This window comes from Podarcis bocagei (genome assembly GCF_964188305.1).
Source record: "Podarcis bocagei genome assembly, chromosome: 12".
Taxonomy (NCBI): domain Eukaryota; kingdom Metazoa; phylum Chordata; class Lepidosauria; order Squamata; family Lacertidae; genus Podarcis; species Podarcis bocagei.
Window position 1 is genome coordinate 58,582,951 of NC_138137.1, and position 26,878 is coordinate 58,609,828.

General features: G+C 48.6%; 2 protein-coding genes across 4 annotated transcripts in view; one reads left to right on the forward strand and one right to left on the reverse strand.

Moving 5' to 3' along the window:
* LOC308569721 (uncharacterized protein) overlaps nucleotides 1-26,878 on the forward strand; it is a 198,718-nt gene that overhangs the window by 81,753 nt on the left and 90,087 nt on the right. The gene's annotated exons all lie outside the window — the stretch shown is intronic.
* The window catches only part of LOC308569610 (EH domain-containing protein 3), a 40,750-nt gene that overhangs the window by 4,617 nt on the left and 9,255 nt on the right, over nucleotides 1-26,878 (reverse strand). Inside the window, exons 2-5 of the mRNA XM_081163744.1 lie at nucleotides 14,343-14,519; nucleotides 8,791-8,888; nucleotides 2,550-2,962; nucleotides 239-403 (exon numbers count right to left, since the gene is read on the reverse strand). Coding sequence (XP_081019870.1) covers nucleotides 239-403; nucleotides 2,550-2,962; nucleotides 8,791-8,888; nucleotides 14,343-14,519 — 853 coding nt within the window. The remainder of the gene's footprint in view (nucleotides 1-238; nucleotides 404-2,549; nucleotides 2,963-8,790; nucleotides 8,889-14,342; nucleotides 14,520-26,878) is intronic.

The window sequence follows — 26,878 nt, forward strand, 5'->3', positions numbered from 1 at the left end:
GTACTCTGACTCTGAAATTTAGAAGGCAGGCTGTGTTTCCCCCCTTCCACCCCAGAACAATAATCTGAACTGAAAATGAGATTTCTCTTCTGGGCAATAGCATCCTTTCCAAACTGGAATGTTCTAGCCGAGGTGGGCAGCAAAGTTCATCTTTGCCTCAGACCTCCCTCTGTGCAAGTGAAACTGAGGAGTTTTCTGTCCCGGTTCTCAGATGCGCTTTGTTTTTCCTGGCACTCACCTGCATCTTCTTCAGATTGGGAAAGTCTCCCGGCGAAATCTGATGCTCCCGCTCGATGCGCCCATAGATCTCGCCCAAATTGTTCACGAGCTCTTTCTTCTTGTTGTCTTTCCCAAACACCGAGGGCATTTCCTTCTTAAGGGAGCTGATGATGTAGGCGTGGACCTAAGGACATCACAGAAGGGAGGTGTAAATACTTTGCGACTGCCATAAAACGTAGGGAACAAGCTGTGCTACCAAAATGATTAAGGTTCTAAATGATAATTTTAGGTTATATTTTAGCGACCAAGATTTAATATATTTTCTTAAACTGCCGCTATATCTGAATTGTCTCTGTTATACCCAACTGCAATTCAATGTATCCCTGTTGTGTCTTATGAAGTGACCCGGAACTGGTCTGTGGCCGTAATAATAAAGCTGTTCTTCTTCTAAATATTTTGTGTTTTTTTAGACAACAACACCATCTGATTCTCCCTCCCTCCTGCCCAAATATTCTCCTCTATTTCTGCAAAGAGCTCAAGGTGATTCCTCCTTTCCCATTTAATCCCAACGACCCTGCGAGGTAGAGTCATAGTTGTCAACTTACAGATTTGAAAATAAGGGACCAGCAGCCTCGAAAATAAGGGATCAGCAGCCAAAATAAGGGATTTTCCGGGCACAGGTATGTTCGACTTCTGAGCCCTTCCGAGCCAAAGGCAGAAAGCCCAGCCAGCAGCCAAATGAAGCCTCATCAATAAGGGACAGCAGCGGGACATGGCGCTGGGATGAGGGACTGTCCCGCCAAATAAGGGACACTTGACAGCTATGGGTGGATTAGGCTAAGAGACAGCAGCTCACCCAATGAGCTTCACAGCCGAGTCAGGATTTGTCTCTCGTCTCCCAGGTCCAAGTCTGGCTCTCTAGCCCAGTTTTTCCTCAAACCTGGGTCCCTGATAATCTCAGGTATGTTGAGCATCTTCCCCAAACCATCTTTTTATGGGATTGATGGGATCTGCGATCCAAAATATCTGGAAGCCCTCAGGTTAGCGAAGGCTGCACTACGTCACACTGGTTCTCAGGTAGACACAGTTGAATTTTATTTTATTTTGCATGTTTCTGAGCAGGACGCAGGATGAAACAGATGCCTTGAAACACTCCGTTTCAAAATACTTTTTCCGTCGTGACATTTCTTGGGTGCTTTGAGCGCAGTACAGTCCCTTAGGTCAAGCTATCCTCAGAGTTTACTGACAAGGACAAATGGAAAAAAGGGGTAGAAAGCAGCCTGTAACTGCAAAATTACAGCGGTACCTCGGTTTTCAAACGTCTCCGTTGACGAATGTTCTGGAACTTGAACGCCGAAAACCCGGAAGTAAACGCTTCCGTTTTTGAACGCGCCTCGGAAGTCGAACGGCTTCCACTGAGGTACCACTGAATTTTTATCAATTTTGTCTGTAAATTTGCAGACTGCCTCGGTTTTCAAACGTTTCGGAAGCTGAATGGCCTTCCGGAACGGATTACGTTCGAAAACTGAGGTTCTACCGTATAACCAGAGCCAGCGTGATGTGGTGCTTAGAGGAGGCCTTTCTCAAATGTGGGTCCCCCGGCTGCTGCCGGACTACAGCTCCCATCATCCCTGACCACTGGGTCCTGGAAGCTAGGGAAGATGGGAGTTGTAGTCCGGCAGCAGCCGGGGGACCCAAGTTTGAGGAACGCTAGGCTAATCTCTGCGACTGGCCAAGTGTGCAGAGAAAAGCTTTCCTTGTGCACCTGCTTCCGAAAATCCCTTCAGGATGGAAAAACGTCTTCATGTATGTGACAACGGCTGCGAGAGTTCTGGTAGCACAAGGATAGAAGACTGAAGAAACCCCAACTAAAGAATCGTGGCAAGAAAAATTGATGGACTATGCAGAACTGGCAAAACTGACATATAAGCTACGGGACAAGGATAACTGTGACTTTAAGGATGAATGGGAACCCTTTACAAAGGATCTGAAGACACAACAAAGCGAACTGGACTCCTTGGCTAGTTTGAATAAACATTCACAAACCTTTTATTGATAATAATCAGCTAAATAGTTTGATGATCTATAAAACTTTGTAACATGCAGAATACAGCATTCTTAGAGAAACCAAAGACTGGAACTGAGGGAAGTCGGGGGGTGGGTGGGTTTGTGGGGGAGGGTGGGGGAGGGAGGAAAAATGAGGAGGGGGGAAAACAAGAATGAAATGTTTTTGGATAATATGTCGTTATAATTTTGATTTTTTTTTAAAAAAGGAAAGGAATAGGCCACTGGGGGGAGAGAGACAGACAGACAGACAGACAGACATTCACCTTGGCTAGCCTTGCCCGCTTAATGAGGTCGTTCAGTTTCCGGAGGGCTGCGTTTCGGGGCAAGCTTTGGATATCCCTGAAGAGGTCCTGTTCCTCTGCCTCGAAGAGCTTGCGGTTATCGGGGATGAGGAGCGGGTGAGACCAGAAGGAGCCGATGTAGACCCTGATGACCTCGGGCGTGTTGACGATCTTCCCCAGCGACCACATGAGCGCCCCGTAGACCCTCATCAGCTGTTGAGTCTCAATCTGGTCCGCCTTGTTGAGCACAACCCTCATCTTGTCCTCGTGGTTCTTCAGGGCTTTGATGACCTCAGAGAACTCGTCCGAGATGTCCAGCTTGTGGGCGTCGAAGAGGAGGATGATGCGGTCCACCCGCTCGGCAAACCACTCCAGGACGGCGGCGAAGTCGTAGCCTACGTCGGGGCAGGAGAGAGGGGAGTCCCGTCAGAACACCAGGGATGGCTCCGTCGGTTGTGGAGCTCAAAACGCTAAGGCCATCCATGTAATAAGGGGCAGCTACATATTCCTGCGGGGACACGGGTGGCGCTGTGGGTTAAACCACAGAGCCTAGGACTTGCCGATCAGAAGGTCGGTGGTTCGAATCCCCGCGACGGGGTGAGCTCCCGTTGCTTGGTCCCAGCTCCTGCCAACCTAGCAGTTTGAAAGTACGTCAAAGTGCAAGTAGATAAATAGGTACCGCTCCGGCGGGAAGGTAAACGGCGTTTCTGTGCGCTGCTCTGGTTCACCAGAAGCGGCTTAGTCATGCTGGCCACATGACCCGGAAGCTGTACGCCGGCTCCCTCGGCCAATAAAGTGAGATGAGCGCCGCAACCCCAGAGTCGGCCACAACTGGACCTAATGGTCAGGGGTCCCTTTACCTTTACCTTACATATTCCTACATTGCAGGGGGTTGGACTAGAAAGACCTACAGTGGCTCCCAGTACGTTTCCGAGCACAATTCAAAGTATTGGTGCTGACCTTTAAAGCCCTAAACTGCCTCAGCCTGAAAGAGCTTCTCCACCCCCATCGTTCTGCCCGGACGCTGAGGTCCAGCTCTGAAGGCCTTCTGGTGGTTCCCTCGCTCCAAGAAGCAAAGCTACAGAGAACCAGACAGAGGGCCTTCTTGGTGGTGGCCCCGCCCTGTGGAACGCCCTCCCACCGGATGTCAAAGAGAAAAACTACAAGATTTTTAGAAGGCATCTGATGGCAGCCCTGTTTGGGGAAGCTTTTAATGTTTAATTAACGTCCCACAGAGGACCTTATGATCTTCAAACAAAAACATCTTGGAGGTCCCAGGCCACAGGGAAGAAGAAGAAGAGGAGTTTGGATTTGATATCCCGCCTTTCACTCCCCTTCAGGAGTCTCACATTCTCCTTTCCCTTCCTCCCCCACAACAAACACTCTGTGAGGTGAGTGGGGCTGAGAGACTTCAGAGAAGTGTGACTGGCCCAAGGTCACCCAGCAGCTGCATGTGGAGGAGCGGAGACACGAACCCGGTTCCCCTGATTGCGAGACTACCGTTCCAAAACCAAAGCACGCTCTCAAATAGAAAGCAATGCAAAATGGGTTAATCCGTTCCAAACTTTTAAAAACGACCCCTAAAATAGCAATTTAACATGAATTTTACTATCTAACGAGACCACTGTTCCATAAAATGAAAGCAACAAACAATGTACTGCAGTCACACAATCAATCAGTAGCTGAACTGGGTTCCACGCAAAAAGAAAAAGGAAAAAAAAGGCCACAAAGACGCAAAATAAATACCAAAAACGGACAGGCCGCAGCGTAACACTTAAAACTAACGTGTGGCACTCAAATCGGAAGTGTTAACACTCAAAACGGAGCATGTTCGGCTTCCGAAAAAGTTTGCAAACTGGAACACTTATGTCCGGGTTTGCAAGGTTTGGGTTCCAAGTTGTTTGAGGACCAAGGCGTTTGAGAACCAAGGTACCACTGTATATAAAGGTGCAAAATTATGAGTGTCCTGCTTATAAAGGAACTGCCGCTCCAGGGCGAGAGCTGCTTCTTATTTCTCGAAAGCGAAACAGCAGAAAAGGACACAGTGGGAATACTCTGGCTGCGGCGAATCCCAAGGGAAAATTGCACAAGCGGCTTTTCACAGCCTTACATCTGCCCTGCTTTTCTCAGCCAAAGGGAAAAGAGAGGCTTGCATGTCAGGCTTCCAGAACTAACATTTGCATTAAGACAAGGCAGCGCAGGGCATGTCCCGGGTTCAAGTCTCACTCAAGGGCTCGTTGTACGACCCAGATTCAGATCTCTCTACGTTGCTGCACAGGAGGGGGTCATTCTGGCTCAATCACTGCAGCTGGATACATATGGAATAATAAGAACTGTAGAGTTGGAAGAGGCCCTGTAAAAACCATTCCGAAAAGAACTGGAATGATTATGCTTTGGGATTCTGAACGATTTATTAAGGAAGGGAAATTAGTTTCTCTCTCTCTCTCTCCAAAATATTCCAGTCTGGACCCCCAATAATTTGTTGGTTTTGCAACCATACCGGGTCCATCAACAATTTCAGATTTTCTCATTTCTTCGTACAGCGACGCTTAAAAGGCAAACTTGCTAAAAGTGCTCTCAGTATTGGCACCTGCCGCTGATCAAACAGGCTTCTTGGGAAGGCTTTCTGGCAAGGCTAAGTCAGCGCTTAGCAAAAGCACCACTCCCATTCTTAATGGTTCCAAGAACTGACCAGTTAAACGGTTTACATAAGAAGACGGACAATGTGTATTGCAGCGGTTCTCAAGCTGTGGGCCCCCAGATGTTGTTGGACTACAACTCCCATCATCCCTGAGCTCTGGGCCTTGCTAACTAGGGGTGATGGGAGTTGTAGTCCAACAACATCTGGGTTGAGAAAGGCTGCTGAGCAGGAACAATACTAACATTAAAGGTAAAGGGACCCCTGACCATTAGGTCCAGTCGTGGACGACTCTGGGGTTGTGGCGCTCATCTCGCTTTACTGGCCAAGGGAGCCGGCGTACAGCTTCTGGGTCATGTGGCCAGCAGGACTAAGCCGCTTCTGGCGAACCAGAGCAGCACACGGAAACGCCATTTACCTTCCCGCCGGAGTGGTACCTACTTATCTACTTGCACTTTGATGTGCTTTCGAACTGCTAGGTTGGCAGGAGCTGGGGCGGAGCAACGGGAGCTCACCCTGTCGCGGGGATTCGAACCGCCGACCTTCTGATCGGCAAGTCCTAGGCTCTGTGGTTTAGACCACAGCGCCACCCACGTCCCTAGCAATACTAACATTAAGACTCACTAACTCATGCCTTTGCAAACCTTGTGCCCTCCAGGTGTTTTTCGACTACTGCTCCCATCATTCCCCCCCAGCCAGCACTGAGCTTTTCTGCTGCTAGCTGCACCCGAGATCTCCTCCACACAGTCATTTAGTGAGTGAGCACCTGAGCATGTGCAGAGTGCTCACACCCCCCACGCCCGCACAGCAGAATTTGCTGTTGCCGTAATGACAAAGGATGGCATGTGTGATGCAGCCGTAATTTCAGCCCTTGAGAGCACGAAAAAGTGGAAGCAGAGATGCTGGGTTCGACTGGATTACGACAGGAAGAAGAAACAAATGGAAAATAAACACCTCACACATGAAATTTTATAGGATGCAAGCTCCCCTTGCTGAAATAAAATTCATTAAATGTGAAATTACGAACGAAAGTCAAGAAACCAGTGGCTGCTGAACGAAGGAGCAAGATCAGAACTGTTGTAATTGGATAAATCAAGATTACGGAAGCAGAAAGAAATAAGAATTTGGCACCCTGAAATCCAGCACACAGGAAGTCACCTAAAGTAGTCTAATTTGGACTTTTAATAACTGGCTCTTTTAATTGTATTGTAGGAAACAAGCCCTGAGGGCTCACTGGAAGGACAGATCCTGAAACTGAGGCTCCAATACTTTGGCCACCTCATGAGAAGAGAAGACTCCCTGGAAAAGACCCTGATGTTGGGAAAGAGGGAGGGCACAAGGAGAAGGGGAAGACAGAGGACGAGATGGTGGGATGGTGTTCTCAAAGGTACCAGCATGAGTTTGACCAAACTGCAGGAGGCAGTGGAAGACAGGAGGGCCTGGCGTGCTCTGGTCCAGGGGGTCACGAAGAGTCGGACACGACTAAACAACAACAACAAAGTCGGTACTGTGATAATGTGGCTTTTATTGGATCATTGTAACTGAAAATTGATAAAAATCATTATTTAAAAAAAAAGAAGGGGACTTAGGCAGCTGGGGGAAGACAGAGATCTTCAGTCTCTGCAACTGCCCCCCAAGGGCAAGACTTACGGAAGAAGATTTGCTGTGCTTATTAGGCCTGGCGCTCCTGTGTTGGTTTTTTTCTAATAATTTACTTTATGTGATTTACTGCCTTCTGCATGCAAAGCAAGTGGTCTCCCAGGGAGCCCTTCTCCAAACAGACAGCTGGGTTGGCGAAACGATTTTCCCAGACAGTCCCCGCGTCCCACAAAAGGAGAAATGTTCTTGCTCCAGAGTCCGTTAGCGGTTCAGAGGCTGAAGGAGGGAGAGGCAACCTTCGTAAAGAGGAGCCTTGATGAATTTCCAGACTTTGCCGGTCTCTCCCACCTTCAAGGACGACTGGAAAGGTCAGGAGGACTCGGCAAAATGGGTCAAGGCTCATTTCACACACAGGCCTGGCTCACTAATGAACACAGAAAAGGGACATTTGGAAAGAGAAATTCAGGCCAACAGAGTAAGAAATATCAAGGGTGTCAGCGGCCGAGGTAATTATCGATAGACCCCGAGAGAGAAGCCTATTTATAGCCGAACCAACATGGACGATAGCTATTTATAGAAAACGTTTTTTCCTTTTAAATACCCAAGAGCGCACCTCTGGCAGCAGCTGCTATTCAGTGTGGCATTGGAGTGAAACTTAGCTCAGCCAAGGGTTCAAAGAGCCACAAAGGATGACTTTAAACCCGGAGCAAGGTTTTATTTATGAATCCCAAGCTGGAATGAAGATCGCCGGAAGACATATCAACAACCTCAGGTGTGCAGATGACACAACCTGGATGGCAGAAAGTGAGGAGGAATTAAAGAACCTTTTATTGAGGGTGAAAGAGGAGAACGCAAAATATGGTCTGAAGCTCAACATCAAAAAAACGAAGATCATGGCCACTGGTCCCATCACCTCCTGGCAAATAGAAGGGAAAGAAATGGAGGCAGTGAGAGATTTTACTTTCTTGGGTTTTGCCTTCTAAATCCGGCCCACAGACGGTCCAGGAATCGGCGTGTTCTTACTTGAGTAGAATGTGCCCTTTTATTTAAAAAGCATCTCTGGGTTATTTGTGGGGCCTGCCTGGTGTTTTTACATGAGTAGAATGTGTGCTTTTATTTAAAATGCATCTCTGGGTTATTTGTGGGGCATAGGAATTTGTTCATTTTTTTTCAAAATATAATCCGGCCCCCCACAAGGTCTGAGGGACAGTGGACTGGCCCCCTGCTGAAAAAGTTTGCTGACCCCTGGGTTTAGGCTTATGAGTAATTGTAAGTTTAAGTTAAGTCTGCTGCAACTGGATTTCTTATGGACAGGGCCAATCCTGAACGTATTGGCTTTGTGACCATTACAGTGGTACCTCTGGTTGCGGACGGGATCCGTTCCGGAGCTCTGGTCTGATCCAGAGGTTTCCGCAACTGGAGGTGCCTGTTCTGCGCATGCGCGAGCAGCGAAATCCGGAAAAATACTTCCGGGTTTGCCGCTTTCGCAACGTAAACCAAGGTTCTACTGTGTGCTGATTTCCCTTCAGTAGCAGTAGAGCTCTGCTGGATGAAGTTATCAATTTAAAATTTATCTTAAGGACTATTATAAACTTGATGAATGCTAAAATGTCAAGGCTTTGAGAATGAAAGGGCTACAGCGATATAAGAATAGATTGAAGGAAAGATTAGTAAGACATATTCCTGACAGAATCCTTAGAAGTTGCTGAAAAAATTTGGACATTGGGATGCAGAAAGGGGAGGTATGGGGGAGTCCGAGAAACAAGGTCTATGAAAATAAGGTTATGAAATTATACGTGTTTGTATGTCTTTTTATATGTTTGTATTGTTTTAAAAATGCAGTAAAACCAATAAAAATCTATATATATATATATATATAAATGAAGTTATCAATTGCCTCTGGTGTATCGCTTGGGAACTCTGCAATGTGCTTAAGCTTTTACTCCCCAGCAATGACATCCACAGAAGCTGCTGCTTTCACTTTACCTCGGCTGATTCGCTGCTTCTCCCCGGAAAGGATCCCTGGAGTGTCAATCACACTGATGCTCTCCAGAACCGGATTTGGCAGCTGTGCACAAACAAATCTAAGGGGTGGAAAGGCAGAAGAAAAATGTCACAACGAAGTAATACAAGGGACAGAACATGGACAATATTTCGGGTGAGAATTAAGCCTTGGCCCACTGGTTTTCCTCTGAAGTTCTCCACTGAAATGCATTGCATGTGCTGAAGGCTAAAGGGTAAAGGTAAAGGGACCCCTGACAATTAAGTCCAGTCGCGAACGACTCTGGGGTTGCGGCGCTCATCTCGCTTTACTGGCTGAGGGAGCTGGCGTTTGTCCGCTTCTGCAGACAGTTTTTCCGGGTCATGTGGCCAGCATGACTAAGCCTCTTCTGGCGAAACCAGAGCAGCGCACAGAAACGCCGTTTACCTTCCCGCCGGAGCGGTACCTATTTATCTACTTGCACTCTGACATGCTTTTGAACTGCTAGGTTGGCAGGAGCTGGGACCGAGCAACGGGAGCTCACCCAATCGCGGGGATTCGAACCGCTGACCTTCTGATCCTCCATAAAAACAAGCCCAATGGAGTCAATGTGGGCCTGGGGGTAGATTGTCAGACTAGGACCTAGGAGACCCGGGTTCAAATCTCCACCTGGTCATGAAGCTCCCTTGGTGACTGTGGGCCTGTCACAGTCTTTCTGCCTAGCCTACCTCACAGTGTTGTTGTCGGGGATTAACCGAGTGAATGCCACCTTGACCTCCTTGGAAAAAAAGGTAGGGAATTGCTGATCGCTGAAGAATGGATGCTTTTGAATTCCGGTGCTGGAGGAGACTCTTGAGAGTCCCATGGACTGCAAGAATTTGATCAAATTTGCAGATGACACCAAACTGGGAGGGGTGGCTAACACCCCAGAGGACAGGATCACACTTCAAAACGACCTTGACAGATTAGAGAACTGGGCCAAAACAAACAAGATGAGTTTTAACAGGGAGAAATGTAAAGTATTGCACTTGGGCAAAAAAAATGAGAGGCACAAATACAAGATGGGTGACACCTGGCTTGAGAGCAGTACATGTGAAAAGGATCTAGGAGTCTTGGTTGACCACAAACTTGACATGAGCCAACAGTGTGACGCGGCAGCTAAAAAAGCCAATGCAATTCTGGGCCTCATCAATAGGAGTATAGCATCTAGATCAAGGGAAGTAATAGTGCCACTGTATTCTGCTCTGGTCAGACCTCACCTGGAGTACTGTGTCCAGTTCTGGGCACCACAGTTCAAGAAGGACACTGAGAAAGTGGAACGTGTCCAGAGGAAGGCAACCAAAATGGTCAAAGGCCTGGAAACGATGCCTTATGAGGAACGGCTAAGGGAGCTTGGCATGTTTAGCCTGGAGAAGAGGAGGTTAAGGGGTGATATGATAGCCATGTTCAAATATATAAAAAGATGTCACATAGAGGAGGGAGAAAGGTTGTTTTCTGCTGCTCCAGAGAAGCGGACACGGAGCAATGGATCCAAACTACAAGAAAGAAGATTCCAGCTAAACATTAGGAAGAACTTCCTGACAGTAAGAGCTGTTCGACAGTGGAATTTGCTGCCAAGGAGTGTGGTGGAGTCTCCTACTTTGGAGGTCTTTAAGCAGAGGCTTGACAACCATAGGTCAGGAGTGCTCTGATGGTGTTTCCTGCTTGGCAGGGGGTTGGACTCGATGGCCCTTGTGGTCTCTTCCAACTCTATGATTCTATGATTCTAAGAAGATCCAACCTCTCCATTCTGAAGGAAATCAGCCCTGAGTGCTCACTGGAAGGACAGATCCTGAAGCTGAGGCTCCAAGACTTTGGCCCCCTCATGAGAAGAGAAGACTCGCTGGAAAAGACCCTGATGTTGGGAAAGATGGAGGGCACAAGGAGAAGGGGACGACAGAGGACGAGATGGTGGGACAGTGTTCTCGAAGCTACCAGCATGAGTTTGACCAAACTGCGGGAGGCAGTGGAAGACAGGAGTGCCTGGAATGCTCTGGTCCAGGGGGTCACAAAGAGTCGGACACGACTGAACGACTAAACAACAACAACAACATGCCACCTTGAGCTCCCTGGAGGAAAAGGTGGGGTATTAATCCAGCAAAGAAAAATAATGAAATCCAAACGCAAAAATCCATTCTGAAATCCAAACCCAGAAAAAATTACTCGTTTAATGCTTTGCATGGTGAACACCACCATGGCCGGCCCCGAATGTAACAGGCAGACAGCAGAATATTTCTTTCCCTTTAATACCAGCCTCCTGGACTTGGCCCTGATGTTTTGGAAGGAAATGTTCTTGATTATTTAGCTGTCCAAACAATAAATCAGATCTAGGCTCCCCTGCTAAGAGTTGTCTTCCACCACTCTCTGCACCCTCTTCCGACAGTTAAAAGGCAGCCGCCGAGAAAAATGTTTTCATGTGTTAAATTTAGGGTTTCTCCACAAGGGTTTCCTTGTCCTGCTTTTAAGCCTTTGCCCCGGCAGGAGTCCGACCTGCTAGTTAGCATCTGAGAGAGCGCTGGGGCTAAGTACATGCCAGGAAAGTCAGGAGGCAAATTTGGCCAGGGACAAAGGCACACACAAAAAAATTGTTCCTTCCGGCGCCTGCCTCAAAACAGCACACACACACAAAAACTGTTTGAAGCATTATTAGAATCAAAGATAAACTAAAAACTTGATTAAAACACATGTCGGCATTCTACCTATCAGAATAGGCTGGCCTAAGCAAGAATGTTTGTAAAGGTAAAAGTAAAGGGACCCCTGACCATTAGGTCCAGTCGTGGCCGACTCTGGGTTCATCTCGCTTTATTGGCTGAGGGAGCCGGCGTACAGCTTCCAGGTCATGTGGCCAGCAAGACTAAGCCGCTTTTGGCGAACCAGAGCAGCGCACGAAAATGCCGAAATCACACCAGTGCAAGTAGATAAATGCCGTTTACCTTCCCGCCGGAGCGGTACCTATTTATCTACTTGCACTGGTGTGATTTCGGACTGCTAGGTTGGCAGGAGCAGGGACCGAGCAACGGGAGCTCATCCCGTCGCGGGGATTCAAACCGCCGACCTTCTGATCGGCAGGTCCTAGGCTCTGTGGTTTAACCCACAGCCCCACCCGCGTCCCTAGAACTTTTGCAGCAGGCGCCAAAAAGAGAAAACAGGGAAGGCACCTGCTGCCTGATGTCAACAGGCAGGGAGTTCCAAAGTGTATGATCACTGTGTTGCATTATAAAGCAACTCTCGAGAGCAGAGCGGAACAACCAGATGGATGGATTCGAGAGACTCTATACAGGAGTCTAAATCTGCTCAAGAGGCCTTAATGGTAGCTTTTTTCTGGCATGGCGGTATATAGACGTTGACCAGCAATAAAGAGGCTCTCCTTAGTTTGAGTAGGACGGCCACTGCAAGTGAGTTGCAAGAGGTTGAAGCTGTTGTAATGTGGTCTAGCACCGTGGAGATAAAACAGGCTAGACCCCCGCTGGGCCTTCCTCCCCTTGAGGAGGGGGTGGCAAGCAAATAATAATAATAATAATAAATTTTATTTATATCCCGCCCTCCCCAGCCGAAGCCGGGCTCAGGGCGGCTAACAACAATAAAACAGTACAAAAGTACAACATAAACAACATTCTAAAATCATTCATTATAAAAATTAAAGAAAGGCAACTATAGCCATTAAGCGTTATAGGTTCGCTATGCCATGTGTCTTGGTGGAGCATGATGTCAAATTACATAAGGTAGGACATTAGGTGTTGGTTAAGGTCCGTATAGTTCAAGCTCTGGTTTTCCCAGTAGTGATGTATGGAAGTGAGAGCTGGACCATCAAGATGGCTGATGGCCGAAGAATGGATGCTTTCAAATTCTGGTGCTGGAGGAGACTCTTGAGAGTCCCATGGACTGCAAGAAGATCAAACCCATCCATTCTTAGGGAAATCAGCCCTGAGTCCTCACAGGAAGGACAGATCCTGAAGCTGAGGCTCCAAGACTTTGGCCACCTCATGAGAAGAGAAGACTCCCTGGAAAAGACCCTGATGTTGGGAAAAATGGAGGGCACAAGGAGAAGGGGACGACGGAGGACGAGATGGTGGGAGAGTGTTCTCGAAGCTACCAGCATGAGTTTGACTAAACTGCGGGAGGCAGTGGAAGACAGGAGTGCCTGGCGTGCTCTGGTCCAGGGGGTCACGAAGAGTCGGACACGACTAAACAACAAATTCTTCTTTGCGTGCCAGCCTGCTATGTTCCAGGACAGCAACTTTAGACCCCGTTCCCTCAAGAGACCTGTTTCCACCATTTCCACCTTGTCTAGGAGCCCTACATTGTCTTAAAAAAACCTCCCATTTGTTCTATCGGTGGGGGTCTGTTTGGTAGAGCTATAGTGTCCCTCTGTTCTTGGCAGGGATGGGTTGCTATCTCATCTGGGGACAACCTGAGGTAGCCAAGCCAGAAGCTTGAGATCTTCACGACCTGGTTGGCCCCTGCCATGTCGTACTGACTGACGGCTGATTCAGGACTTTAAATTGTGCTCTTATATCAAATTTCCTTTTCTGCGTATACTGTAATGTTTTACTGTTGCTATGGCCATTGGATAATGTGAATAAAGTTTTATCTTTAAGGCGGTGAAGGTCCTGTGTGAGTGCCTGGAGGCTGATGGAGGATGGATGGCGGCCAACAGATTGAGGTTGAATCCTGACAAGACAGAAGTACTGTTTTGGGGGGACAGGGGGCGGGCAGGTGTGGAGGACTCCCTGGTCCTGAATGGGGTAACTGTGCCCCTGAAGGACCAGGTGCGCAGCCTGGGAGTCATTTTGGACTCACAGCTGTCCATGGAGGTGCAGGTCAGTTCTGTGTCCAGGGCAGCTGTCTACCAGCTCCACCTGGTACGCAGGATGAGACCCTCCCTGCCCGCGGACTGCCTCGCCAGAGTGGTGCATGCTCTGGTTATCTCCCGCTTGGACTCCTGCAATGCGCTGTATGTGGGGCTACCTTTGAAGGTGACCCGGAAACTGCAACTAATCCAGAATGAGGCAGCTAGACTGGTGACTGGGAGCGGCCGCCAAGACCACATGACACTGGCCTTGAAAGACCTACATTGGCTCCCAGTACGTTTCTGAGCACAATTCAAAGCGTTGGTGCTGACCTTTCAAGCCCTAAACGGCCTTGGTCCAGTATACCTGAAGGAGCATCTCCACCCGCATCATTCTACCCGGACACTGAGGTCCAGCTCCGATGGCTTTCTGGCGGTTACCTCCCTGCGAGAAGTGAGGTTACAGGGAACCAGGCAGAGGGCCTTCTCGGTGGTGGCGCCCTCCCATCAGATGTCAAGGAAATAAGCAGCTATCTTAACTTTAAAAGACATCTGAAGGCAGCCCTGTTTAGGGAAGTTTTTAATATTTGATGCTGTATTGTTTTTAACATTTGATTGGGAGCCGCCCAGAGTGGCTGGGGAGACTGAGCCAGATGGGTGGGGTATAAATAAATTTATTATTATTATTATTATTTTATCTATCTTGAGAGCAGAGTGCTCCTCACTGACCTGTTCAAGAAGGCATTGCCGAAGGCATTCAGTTTCCTGAACGGCTTCTTGGGATCTACCACCAGCGCGTTCCCGGGAATTATGCCTTCCACGTCGCCCTGCATCACGGCAATGAAGGAGTCCGTCGTGGGCTCTGGACCAATCCTCATACCGGGAAATTCTTGCTCGAGGAGGTACCTGGAAACAGACATAAAAGCATGAGATGTGTCACTGGTTCCACGTAAGACGCTGCGTGCTCAGAGGTTGGCCGCTAGTTGCAAATCTGATGCTAGATGATGCCTCCTTTAGCAGGCAGCTTCTAACCCATACAAAATGCCAACCACAGAGCCTTGGGCTTACTGATCAGAAGGTTGGTGGTTCAAATCCCCGCGACGGGGTGAGCTCCCGTTGCTCGGTCCCTGCTCCTGCCAACCTCGCAGTTTGAAAGCACATCAAAGTGCAAGTAGATAAATAGGTACCACTCCGGTGGGAAGGTAAACAGAGTTTCCGTGTGCTGCTCTGATTCGCCAGAAGCGGCTTAGTCATGCTGGCCACATGACCCGGAAAAACTGTGGACAAACGTTGGCTCCCTCAGCCAGTAAAGAGAGGAGCATCGCAATCCCAGAGTGGTCCGCGACTGGACCTAACGGTCAGGGGTCCCTTTACCTTTTGGTTTATTAAATTGTGATTTATTTTATCACATTTATTATGGTTTCATTACTGCCAACAACACACCATTTGAAGCTGTCGGCTTACAAATCCTGGTTTGTTTTAATCATGGGTAGGCAAACTAAGGCCCGGGGGCCAGATGTGGCCCAATCAACTTCTAAATCTGGCCCGCGGACGGTCTGGGAATCGGCGTATTTTTACATGAGTAGAATGTGCCCTTCAATTTAAAAAGCATCTCTGGGTTATTTGTGGGGCCTGCCTGGTGTTTTTACGTGAGTAGAACGTGTGCTTTGATTTCAAATGCATCTCTGGGTTATTTGTGGGGCATAGAAATTTGTTCATATATTTTTTTCAAAATATAGTCCGGCCCCCCACATGGTCTGAGGGACGGTAGATCTTAGGTTGCCTACGCCTGCTGTTATCTAATATTAAAGAGTGCTTATAGACTGATGATTAGGCAACATAGACTAAGGGTATGAGTCTTATGGCTACTGATTGATTTCATGTACAGTGGTACCTCGGGTTAAGTACTTAATTCGTTCCGGAGGTCCGTTCTTAACCTGAAACTGTTCTTTAACCTGAAGCACCACTTTAGCTAATGGGGCCTTCCGCTGCCCCGCCGGAGCACGATTTCTGTTCTCATCCTGAAGCAAAGTTCTTAACCCGAGGTACTATTTCTGGGTTAGCAGAGTCTGTAACCTGAAGCGTATGTAACCTGAGGTACTACTGTAATACAAAAAACAGCGACAATTTGTCGTTGACAAAGGGCAGCTGGATATATACAGGGCCCCATTACCTTCAGTAGCTTAGGGCCTCATCAAACCTAAATATGGCCCTAGGGTTATCCACCAGCAATGAACTATTTTTGCATCAACGACATTCTGCCGTACACAGCGCCGAAACCCCCTCCCCAAGCCCCCAGGACAAGCGGGCCAGGAAATATGAGCAAAAACTGGACACTTGATGCACAAAAGACAAAACCTGCAGCCAGCCTGCGCAGGTGCGGCGGAAAAAAACACACCTGGACAGTATCATTTACACCCCCTACCCAAGGAGACCTGAGCAATTTGTACCCAAGATCTCAAAAGAACAAGGATTTCATTGTACTAGGGTGATGGCTTAAGGAGGTGGGGGGGCAGAGAGAGAGACAAGGAATTTCTTGTGAGCCACAATCTATACCAGTGCAAAGGCTTAGAAAACACAGCAGTGAAAACAGGATGTACTCGCAACCAGTGGAAGAATCACATGCCGGCAAGTTAATATTCTGCGTACTGTTATAGGCAGCGGCAACGACAGAAGGTGCTTTGAATTCAGCCTGGTCAAACGAAACAGGCAACTTCCAGGTTAGACTACTGCAACGCACTCTACGCGGGTCTGCCCGTGAAGACTGTTTTAGACCAGGCAGCGAGAAAACATATGCAGCCGAAGGGCCACATACAGTAAGGTTACCAGATTTTTTTTCAATGAATCTGGGGACACTTTAAATTAAATAAAGAAATACTACGTTCGGGACGTTGATTCTGCAGTGATGGCGGTGGCAGAGGGGCAGCCACTGCCTTGACCTCAACCGCCACATTTCCCCTTCCTCCGAGGCTTCTATCTCCTTTCTCCATGAGCCCCGGAGTTGTTGGTCCTTCGGTGGTGGTGGGGAAGCAGCGTGCGGTGGGTCAGGCACGGAAGGCGGAGAAGGAGGGCCGAGAGTGACAGCAAGACTCAGGCAGCGGAGCAGCCCCAATCCCATTCCTACTTTCGTGCAAGCAGGAGGAGGCCGGGATCTCTCAGGCAGCACGATGCCTCCCTTCCCATCGGAGCAGCCCCAATCCCATTCCTACTTTCGTGCAAGCAGGAGGAGGCCGGGATCTCTCAGGCAGCACGATGCCTCCCTTCCCATCGGAGCAGCCCCAATCCCATTCCTACTTGCGTGCAAGCAGGAGGAGGCTGGGATCTCTCAGGCAGCACGATGCCTCCCTTCCCATCGGAGCAGCCCCAATCCCATTCCTACTTGCGTGCAAGCAGGAGGAGGCCGGGATCTCTCAGGCAGCACGATGCCTCCCTTCCCATCGGAGCAGCCCCAATCCCATTCCTACTTTCGTGCAAGCAGGAGGAGGCCGGGATCTCTCAGGCAGCACGATGCCTCCCTTCCCATCGGAGCAGCCCCAATCCCATTCCTACTTGCGTGCAAGCAGGAGGAGGCCGGGATCTCTCAGGCAGCACGATGCCTCCCTTCCCATCGGAGCAGCCCCAATCCCATTCCTACTTGCGTGCAAGCAGGAGGAGGCTGGGATCTCTCAGGCAGGACGATGCCTCCCTTCCCATCGGAGCAGCCCCAATCCCATTCCCACCTGCGTGCAAGCAGGAGGAGGCCGGGATCTCTCAGGCAGCACGATGCCTCCCTTCCCATCGGAGCAGCCCCAATCCCATTCCTACTTGTGTGCAAGCAGGAGGAGGCCGGGATCTCTCAGGCAGCACGATGCCTCCCTTCCCATCGGAGCAGCCCCAATCCCATTCCTACTTTCGTGCAAGCAGGAGGAGGCCGGGATCTCTCAGGCAGCACGATGCCTCCCTTCCCATCGGAGCAGCCCCAATCCCATTCCTACTTTCGTGCAAGCAGGAGGAGGCCGGGATCTCTCAGGCAGCACGATGCCTCCCTTCCCATAGGAGCAGCCCCAATCCCATTCCTACTTGCATGCAAGCAGGAGGAGGCCGGGATCTCTCAGGCAGCACGATGCCTCCCTTCCCATCGGAGAAGCCCCAATCCCATTCCTACTTGCGTGCAAGCAGGAGGAGGCCGGGATCTCTCAGGCAGCACGATGCCTCCCTTCCCATCGGAGCAGCCCCAATCCCATTCCTACTTTCGTGCAAGCAGGAGGAGGCCGGGATCTCTCAGGCAGCACGATGCCTCCCTTCCCATCGGAGCAGCCCCAATCCCATTCCTACTTGCGTGCAAGCAGGAGGAGGCCGGGATCTCTCAGGCAGCACGATGCCTCCCTTCCCATCGGAGCAGCCCCAATCCCATTCCTACTTTCGTGCAAGCAGGAGGAGGCCGGGATCTCTCAGGCAGCACGATGCCTCCCTTCCCATCGGAGCAGCCCCAATCCCACTCCTTCTTGCATGCAAGCAGGAGGGGGCGGGGATCCCTCAGCTGGGAAGAGAGGCTTCCCGTTGCCTAACTGAGAGATCCCTGCTCCCTCCTGCTTGCATGCAAGCTCTGATAGGCAGCGTGAAGCCTCCCTTCACAGCTGAGAGATCCCTGCTTGCACGCAAGGAGGAGTTGGGAGGCTGCTCCGATAGGCAGCATGAAGCCTCCCTTCGCAGCTTAGTTGCTGGGGTCAGGGAAGGTGGAGGCAGCCCGGAAGCGGCAACTTAGAGCCTCTGCACCACCATCACATGGGTGCATCAATAGGAGTATAGCATCTAGATCAAGGGAAGTAATAGTGCCACTGTATTCTGCTCTGGTCAGACCTCACCTGGAGTACTGTGTCCAGTTCTGGGCACCACAGTTCAAGAAGGACACTGACAAACTGGAACGTGTCCAGAGGAGGGCAACCAAAATGGTCAAAGGCCTGGAAAGGATGCCTTATGAGGAACGGCTAAGGGAGCTGGGCATGTTTAGGTTGAGAAGAGGAGGTTAAGGGGTGATATGATAGCCATGTTCAAATATATAAAAGGATGTCACCTAGAGGAGGGAGAAAGGTTGTTTTCTGCTGCTCCAGAGAAGCGGACACGGAGCAATGGATCCAAACTACAAGAAAGAAGATTCCACCTAAACATTAGGAAGAACTTCCTGACAGTAAGAGCTGTTTGACAGTGGAATTTGCTGCCAAGGAGTGTGGTGGAGTCTCCTCCTTTGGAGGTCTTTAAGCAGAGGCTTGACAACCATATGTCAGGAGTGCTCTGATGGTGTTTCCTGCTTGGCAGGGGGTTGGACTCGATGGCCCTTGTGGTCTATTCTAACTCTAGGATTCTATGATTCTATATGGGGACTTCCGAGCAGCTCCTGAAGCCAGCCAGAGCCAACCGCTCCGGGCTGCTGAGACTGCATTTTCTGGTGCACCACAATTAAAGAAAATGTTATGAAAATGATATATCGATGGTATATAACACCAGTCAAATTAAGTAAGATGTATAAAGTGAGTAATAAATGTTGGAAATGTAAGGAGAAAGAAGGGACATTTTATCATATGTGGTGGGAATGTAAAAAAATGAAGTGCTTCTGGGAAATGATATCTAATGAGATAAAGAAAATATTGAGATATACATTTGTTAAAAAACCAGAAGCATTCCTATTAGGAATTCTAGGTGGTGAGATAAAAAGGAAGGATCAGAAAGTATTTTTGTATGCAGTAACAGCAGCTAGAACGCTTCTGGCCCAGAAATGGAAACAAGAAGAAATGCCCACAATTGAAGAATGGAGAACAAAATTAATGGATTACGCAGAACTGGACAGATTAACAGGGAGGATTCGCAACCAACGGGACCAAAGATTCACTGAGGACAGGAATAAATTTACAGAACATATTAAAAATATTTGTGATAATGATATAAGGTTTGTAAGTTTCCAAGAAGCTCTGTAAGAAGGTTTGGTAGAAATATTGTTTAAATAACATGGTAAGATAAGATATACATAGTGCAATATAAATTAAGAAACGTGAAGATATGTAATAACTACGGAAAATTACCAGACATGTTGATGGAAGTCTAAAAGAAAAAAAATGTGTGATGAGTTCCTAATGTTTAATTGTGTTATAAATTTGTTTTTATTGGAAAGTTAATAAAAATTATATATATAAAAGAGACTGCATTTTCCGGGGACATTAGATGAAATCCGGGGACATTCCAGGGATGGAATTTGTCCGGGGATTTATTCGCAGATCCGGGGACTGTCCCCGGAAAATGGGGACGTCTGGTAACCCTAAAATACAGACGCACGCTCATCTCTCCAACCAGGCGAGCAAGAGGCAGTCTCAGAGTTCAAGGAAACACATCCAGCAGAAATAAGTCAGGGAAGGCATGGCTGAGGAAGGGGGTGGTGGCCCGGGGAGGATCTCAAGGGCCAGAAAGAGAGAACAGAAGGGCCACATTTGACCCCCACTCCAGGCTCCAGGGTCCCCACCCCAATTTGGAAGTGGTTAAAAGTGCTGCTGTATGGCCAGCAATCATCAGTTCAGTGTTATATACAGTGGTACCTCGGGTTAAGAACTTAATTCGTTCCGGAGGTCCGTTCTTAACCTGAAACTGTTCTTAACCTGAAGCACCACTTTAGCTAATGGGGCCTCCTGCTGCTGCCGTGCCGCTGGAGCACGATTTTTGTTCTCATCCTGAAGCAAAGTTCTTAACCCGAGGTACTATTTCTGGGTTAGCGGAGTCTGTAACCTGAAGCCTCTGTAACCCGAGGTACCACTGTATATATAAGATAGGTGCCAAGGGGTTCCTTAAACCAGGGTTACAGTTGCCAAAACAGAATCCCGAAGTTGGACTTTTTGGTTCCAGAAATTCATTCCAACTGTGCAGATAAAATATAGAATTCTCTACAGGATATGTTGGTGTGTGAAAACAGTCCAGATCCAAAGATCCCCAGGCAGGCACCTCCAGACGGCAGAGACATTGTGGGACAGACAGAGGGAAGAAAGCTTTCTGAAGGAGCGTCTCCACCCCCATCGTTCTACCCGGATACTGAGGTCCAGCGCCGAGGGCCTTCTGGCGGTTCCCTCCCTGCGAGAAGCAAAGCAAAGGCAGAGGGCCTTCTCGGTGGTGGCACCCTCCCTGTAGAACACCCTCCCACCAGATGTCAAAGAGAACAACAACTACCAGACTTTTAGAAGACATCTGAAGGCAGCCCTGTTTAGGGAAGCTCTTAATGTTTGATGTATTACAGTATTTTAATATTTTTTGGAAGCCGCCCAGAGTGGCTGGGGAAGCCCAGCCAGATTTGCAGGGTATAAATAATTTTTTATTTTTATTATTATGTGAACCAGTAGAAATACTTTTTTTAACCAGACGGGATCAATACACCTGGGGAAAGGAGTGTGTTTACATTGGCCAAACTGGAAGAAAGTGTTTAGGAGGAGATATTTTGCCTCTGACAGGCTGAAAGAGCAGTGCAAGCGCTTTTTGGGCTCTAGGGCAGTTTTTTGCCAACTTGGCACCCCCCAGGTGTTTGGAACTACAACTCCCATCAGCCCCAGCCAGTTCAGCCAAGGCCTCACCTTGAATGGTCAATTCCAGGTGCTGCTTCCAGGGTAGAGTCACTGCCAAGCTATTTCTCGGAGCCTGCAAAGGCCTGTTTCTCAACCGCAAGCAGCCTGTTTCTGCACCACACCGGTTATTTACGAGAATCTCGCAAGGTTAAGAATTTTGGTGCCTTGAGTCTGCTTGTTTCTTCTTCCCTCGCCATCCCCTTTTCCTTTTGTGTCGCGTCCTTTTTGGATTACAAACTGGGGCTGGGCTGCCTTCGCCGGTCTGCAAACTGCTCGCGGAGCCTTTCCGGCTGAAGAGTAGGATACAAAGGCTTTGAACAAATAAAATAAAGGGAGTGACTGGGCCCAGAGAGGCCTGCGCTGGCAGCCAGATCTCCTGGGGACAGCTGTGTTTATTTTATTATCAAGAGGGGTCACAGGCTCAAACCACAGCAACTCGCCGCAGCAACTATAGCAAAGCAGAGCGACAGCCAGCTAGACCGTGGTGCTATGCGTCCGTGCGCCTGGCTGTTAACCAGAGGGGGCTGGTGGATCAAGCCCACCCAGGGACAGCTGTGGACAGGATTCCTACATTGCAGGGGGTGGAGATGGATGACCTTCAGGGTCCCACTTAGCTCTATGACTTCATGACTATCCCCTTCTGCCATCTGTGCCCCACACGATAAAAAACCCCTCTGTTAACATAGGAAGATGCCTTTTTCAGAGTCAGTGGTGCATGCTCTGGTTATCTCCTGCTTGGACTACTGCAATGCGCTCTATGTGGGGCTACCTTTGAAGGTGACCCGGAAACTGCAACTAATCCAGAATGCGGCAGCCAGACTGGTGACTGGGAGTGGCCGTCAAGACCATATAACACCGGTCTTGAAAAACCTCCATTGGCTCCTAGTACGTTTCCAAGAACAATTCAATGTGTTGGTGCTGACCTTTCAAACCCTAAACGGCCTCAAAGGCCCAGACATGAGGTCCAGCTCCGAGGGCCTTCTGGCGGTTCCCTCCTTGCGAGAAGCCAAGTTACAGGGAACCAGGCAGAGGGCCTTCTCGGTGGTGGCTCCCGCCCTGTGGAACGCCCTCCCACCAGATGTCAAAAAGAAAAACCACCACCAGACTTTTAGAAGACATCTGAAGGCAGCCCTGTTTAGGGAAGCTTTTAATGTTTAATAGGTTCTTGTACAGTGGTACCTCAGGTTAAGAACTTAATTCGTTCTGGAGGTCTGTTCTTAACCTGAAACTGTTCTTAAGCTGAAGTACCACTTTAGCTAATGGGGCCTCCCGCTGCTGCCGCACGATTTCTGTTCTCACCCTGAAGCAAAGTTCTTAACCTGAGGTAATATTTCTGGGTTAGCGGAGTCTGTAACCTGAAGCGTATGTAACTTGAAGCATATGTAACCCGAGGTACCACTGTATTTTAATCTTCTGTTGCAAGCCGCCCAGAGTGGCTGGGGAAACCCAGCCAGATGGGCGGGGTATAAATAATAAATTATTATATTGTTATCTAGCTCAGCACTGTTTGCACGGACTGGCAGCAGCACTCCAGGCAGGCGAGACTGGAGCTGGAGCCCTCTGCGCACGCAACGAATGCTTCACCGCAGAGTTACGACACCTCCTTGGGCGGCAGAGTTGCACATCGGCAGAACGAGACGGACACAAACATCTTGCTTCACCGACCTTCAGCACAGTATGCCTCCTTTCTTCCCCGTTTCGAAAACCTCCCGGCCAGCCTTCCCCGATCTAGCTTCAACTATCGGGCAATTCCATTTCAGCCTCTCGACTGTGACCCAAGTCTGATCCCTGTGGTCTCTCTTCCAGCTCTGCAATTCTGTGCAGGGAATTGAGGATCTAAACTGAGAGTCAGCATTGTCTCCAAATGTATCCAGCTGCTGATATCCATTACGATTTCTGCGTTTAAGAAAAATCCGTCAGGTCTGTGTGCAATTAAAATGCACAATGAGCCCATTATTCAGCAGGCATTATAAACAGCATAAATGGAGTCACTCTGGTCCCTCTGAATTGCGGTTCCCAAAGCCCTTCTTAGCATTTAAAAAGACCGCCTATCTCTTCGCTATTGTATTTGGAATAAGAGGAGAAGACAGTCTCTACCTGAAAGAAAGACAGAGGATCAACGCACAACGCACTTGGCCAAAGGACCCCCTTGATAAAGTACTGTATTTTTTGCTCTATAAGTCTCACTTTTTCCCTCCTAAAAAGTAAGGGGAAATGCGTGTGCGTCTTATGGAGCGAATGCAGGCTGCGCAGCTATCCCAGAAGCCAGAACAGCAAGAGGGATTGCTGCTTTCGCTGCACAGCGATCCCTCTTGCTGTTCTGGCTTCTGAGATTCAGAATATTTTTTTTTCTTGTTTCCCTCCTCCAAAAATTAGGTGCGTCTTGTGGTCTGGTGCGTCTTATAGAGCGAAAAATACGGTAGCTTTGAACAGGAACAGGCTAGATTTAACAACAAGGTAAATAGCAGCTATGGCCTAGTGCAGAGATGGGGGAAAGCTTTTTCAAACGGCCTTGGTCCAGTATACTTGAAGGAGCGTCTCCACCCCCATCGTTCAGCCCGGACACTGAGGTTCAGCTCCGAGGGCCTTCTGGCAGTTCCCTCCCTGCGAGAAGTGAGGTTACAGGGAAGCAGGCAGAGGGCCTTCTCGGTGGTGGCACCCTGTGGAACACCCTCCCATCAGATGTCAAGGAGATAAAAAACTGTCTGACTTTCAGAAGACATCTGAAGGCAGCCCTGTTTAGGGAAGCTTTTAATGTTTAATAGGTTATTGTATTTTAATATTATTTTGGAAGCCGCCCAAAGTGGCTGGGGAAATCCAGCCAGATGGGCAGGGTATAAATAATCAATTATTATTATTATAATAATAAACCGAAGGCCACATTCCCAACTTTAGGGGGCCGAATGCCAGCGGTGGGTGTCATGGGTTGGTCGGACGTAGAGGAATGGTGGTGGTGGGGAACGAGCTGGAGTAACCCCCCCCCCCCGGGAAGAAGACTCAGAGCCCAGGGAGGGATGGAGGAACGACGATGAGTGGTCAGAGGGAGAAGATTGGGAGAAGGAGGTGCTGGAAGCTGAGGCAACAGGGCTTCGTGAGCGGGAAGAGTCTGTGGCAGAGAGCAGCCCAGAATCACTGGACTTAGCGGACCCTGATGTTGGGAAAGATGGAGGGCACAAGGAGAAGGGGACGACAGAGGACGAGATGGCTGGACAGTGTTCTCGAAGCTACCAGCATGAGTCTGACCAAACTGCGGGAGGCAGTGGAAGACAGGAGTGCCTGGTGTGCTCTGGTCCATGGGGTCACCAAGAGTCGGACACGACTAAATGACAAGAACAACAACAATATTGCAAGGGGGGGTGGGATAGCCAAATTTAAGATGGAGTCAGGAAAATAATAGTTTTACTTGCACTGTTTCTCTCTTCCACTCCACCTCCATGTTTTACACACAGTCCCGTTCCCCCCACCCCCCCCCAAAAAATATTAAGTCCTCCTTAAAAATATCTGCCATCCTGGAACCTGAAAAGATCTGCTCCTGTTTTGTTTTTTAAAAGAAAAAGCAGTCAGGTGAACTGCTTGGTCATTCTGTACTTGGCTCTTGCATGCAAGCGATTAGGTTTTCGAAACACCAGCGCAGGTAAAAAATTCCAGGACCTTTCAAGGTCAACAATCACCAGGTACGGGAGATTTTATTACCTCCCCGTGGGTTCTCGCTGTCTGTACACAGAATTGGGTTTCTCTCCCTTCAAGTAATGAGTGGCTGGCAGGAGGTTATGGCGGGGAGAATCCGCTCCCCAGAATCTCACAGCAGGAACATAGGATGCACTGGTCCATCTCACTTAATATTGTCTGCACTGACTGGCAGCTCTTCAGGGTTTCAGCCAGGGGGAATTCCAAGTCAAACTGTGAGAGGTTGGGGACTGAAGCTAGGACTTTTTGCATGAAAAGCCGGACGCTCTAACCACTGAGCCACAGTCCCCAGGGTCCTCTCAAAACTCCTGCCTTTGCCAGTCCCAGCCTGGGGTCAGCAGACCTAGCTCTCATGCCATAAACAGAGTTAATAAACACACAAGACGTAACCGGCTGTACGTTTGAAAATATATATATATACTATTCATTGTGTTGAACTTGATGAGCTACTTCTGTTGAAATCTACAATTCAACGAAAAAGTAGAAGACCCAGTGGATCAGTTCATTCTCTAATCAGTTTATGCATAAGGTTCATATACGTGAAAATGTCTATTTCACCTGTCTGTTCATAGAGTCCAACAATCCACACGAAAGATTGTGGCAGTTCTTAGGCTTCGTCAGTAGTACAAGCTCATATGTGATATCACAGGACAGCAGCTACTACTATGCTATAAGATCCACTGTCCTGTGATATCATATATGAGTTTGTACTACTGACGAAGCCTAGGACGGCGAAACAAGGCTAATATTCCAGAAATCCTCGTCTTAGACTCTGAAAGGATTCTGTGGAACTGCATTTTCACATGTATGGACCTTATTCCTGATTTAGAGAATGAACTGATCCACTGGGCCTTCTACTTTTTCCGTTGAACTTTATGAGCTACTTCTGTTGAAATCTACAATTCAACACAATGAATAGTATATATTATTTTTTCAAACGTACAGCCGGTTACGTCTTGTGTGTTTATTGGATGTTTCACATAACCAGAGGTTTGTTGTTGTTTTGCGCACATAAACAGAGTTAAGGCACATCTAGCTCATTCGGTAGTGCATAAGACTCTTTAATTCCAGGGTTGTGGGTTCGAGTTCCGCGTGGGGCAAAAGATTCCTGCATTCCAGGGGGTTGGACTAGATTATCCTTTCGGTCCCTTTCCAACCCAACAATTTGAGGATTCTGTCCTCTTCCCATCCTCGTCTTAAATGTTTCCGTGTCAGTATTTACATACACGCGCGTTGACAGCAGGAAGCACACACTCGTTGAGACTTCACTTCTACAGAGCCAGGAAAGGGAGCTGGACCCTGAAGAACCAGAATGTTAACATTTTAACAAGGCTACTGGTCAAGAAAAACAGGGAGCGTGATTCGTAAGGACATTCAGCAGAAGATTAGGACAACCCACGGACAGCACGGAACAGAGGAAACTGCCTGGAACCGAGTCAGAACATTTGACCCATCTAGATTAATACTGTCTACACAGATTGGCAGCAGCTCTCAAGCTTTTCTAGGCAAGGGTCTCTCTGAGCCCCGCCAGAGGTGGGTCTTTTTGTATGGAAATCTTCAACGCTGGGCTACATGCCTTCCCCGATATTTTCTTTTAAAACTCCATTCCTTGATGCTAAACTCAGCAACTCTTATGCGGCTTATATGGAGGCAAACGGTGCGCTAAAAGAACTCCCCAAGCCAGGAGCAGTTTATAATAATAATAAAAACAATAAAATGTTATTTATATCCCACCCTCCCCAGCCGAAGCCGGGCTCAGAGCGGCTCACAACAGTAAAAGTAATAGAGCATTCTAAAACCAATTCATTCTAAAATCAATTCAGAATCAAATTAATGCAAACCATTGGGCTAGAGTTCTGTGAGGATTACCGAAGGAGGGGGGTCAGACTGTGCCTTGGCCAAAGGTTTGGTGGAACAGCTCTGTCTTGTGGAAAGATGTCAAGTCCCGCAGGGCCCTAGTCTCTTGGGACAGAGCGTTCCACCAGATCGGGGCCACGGCCGAAA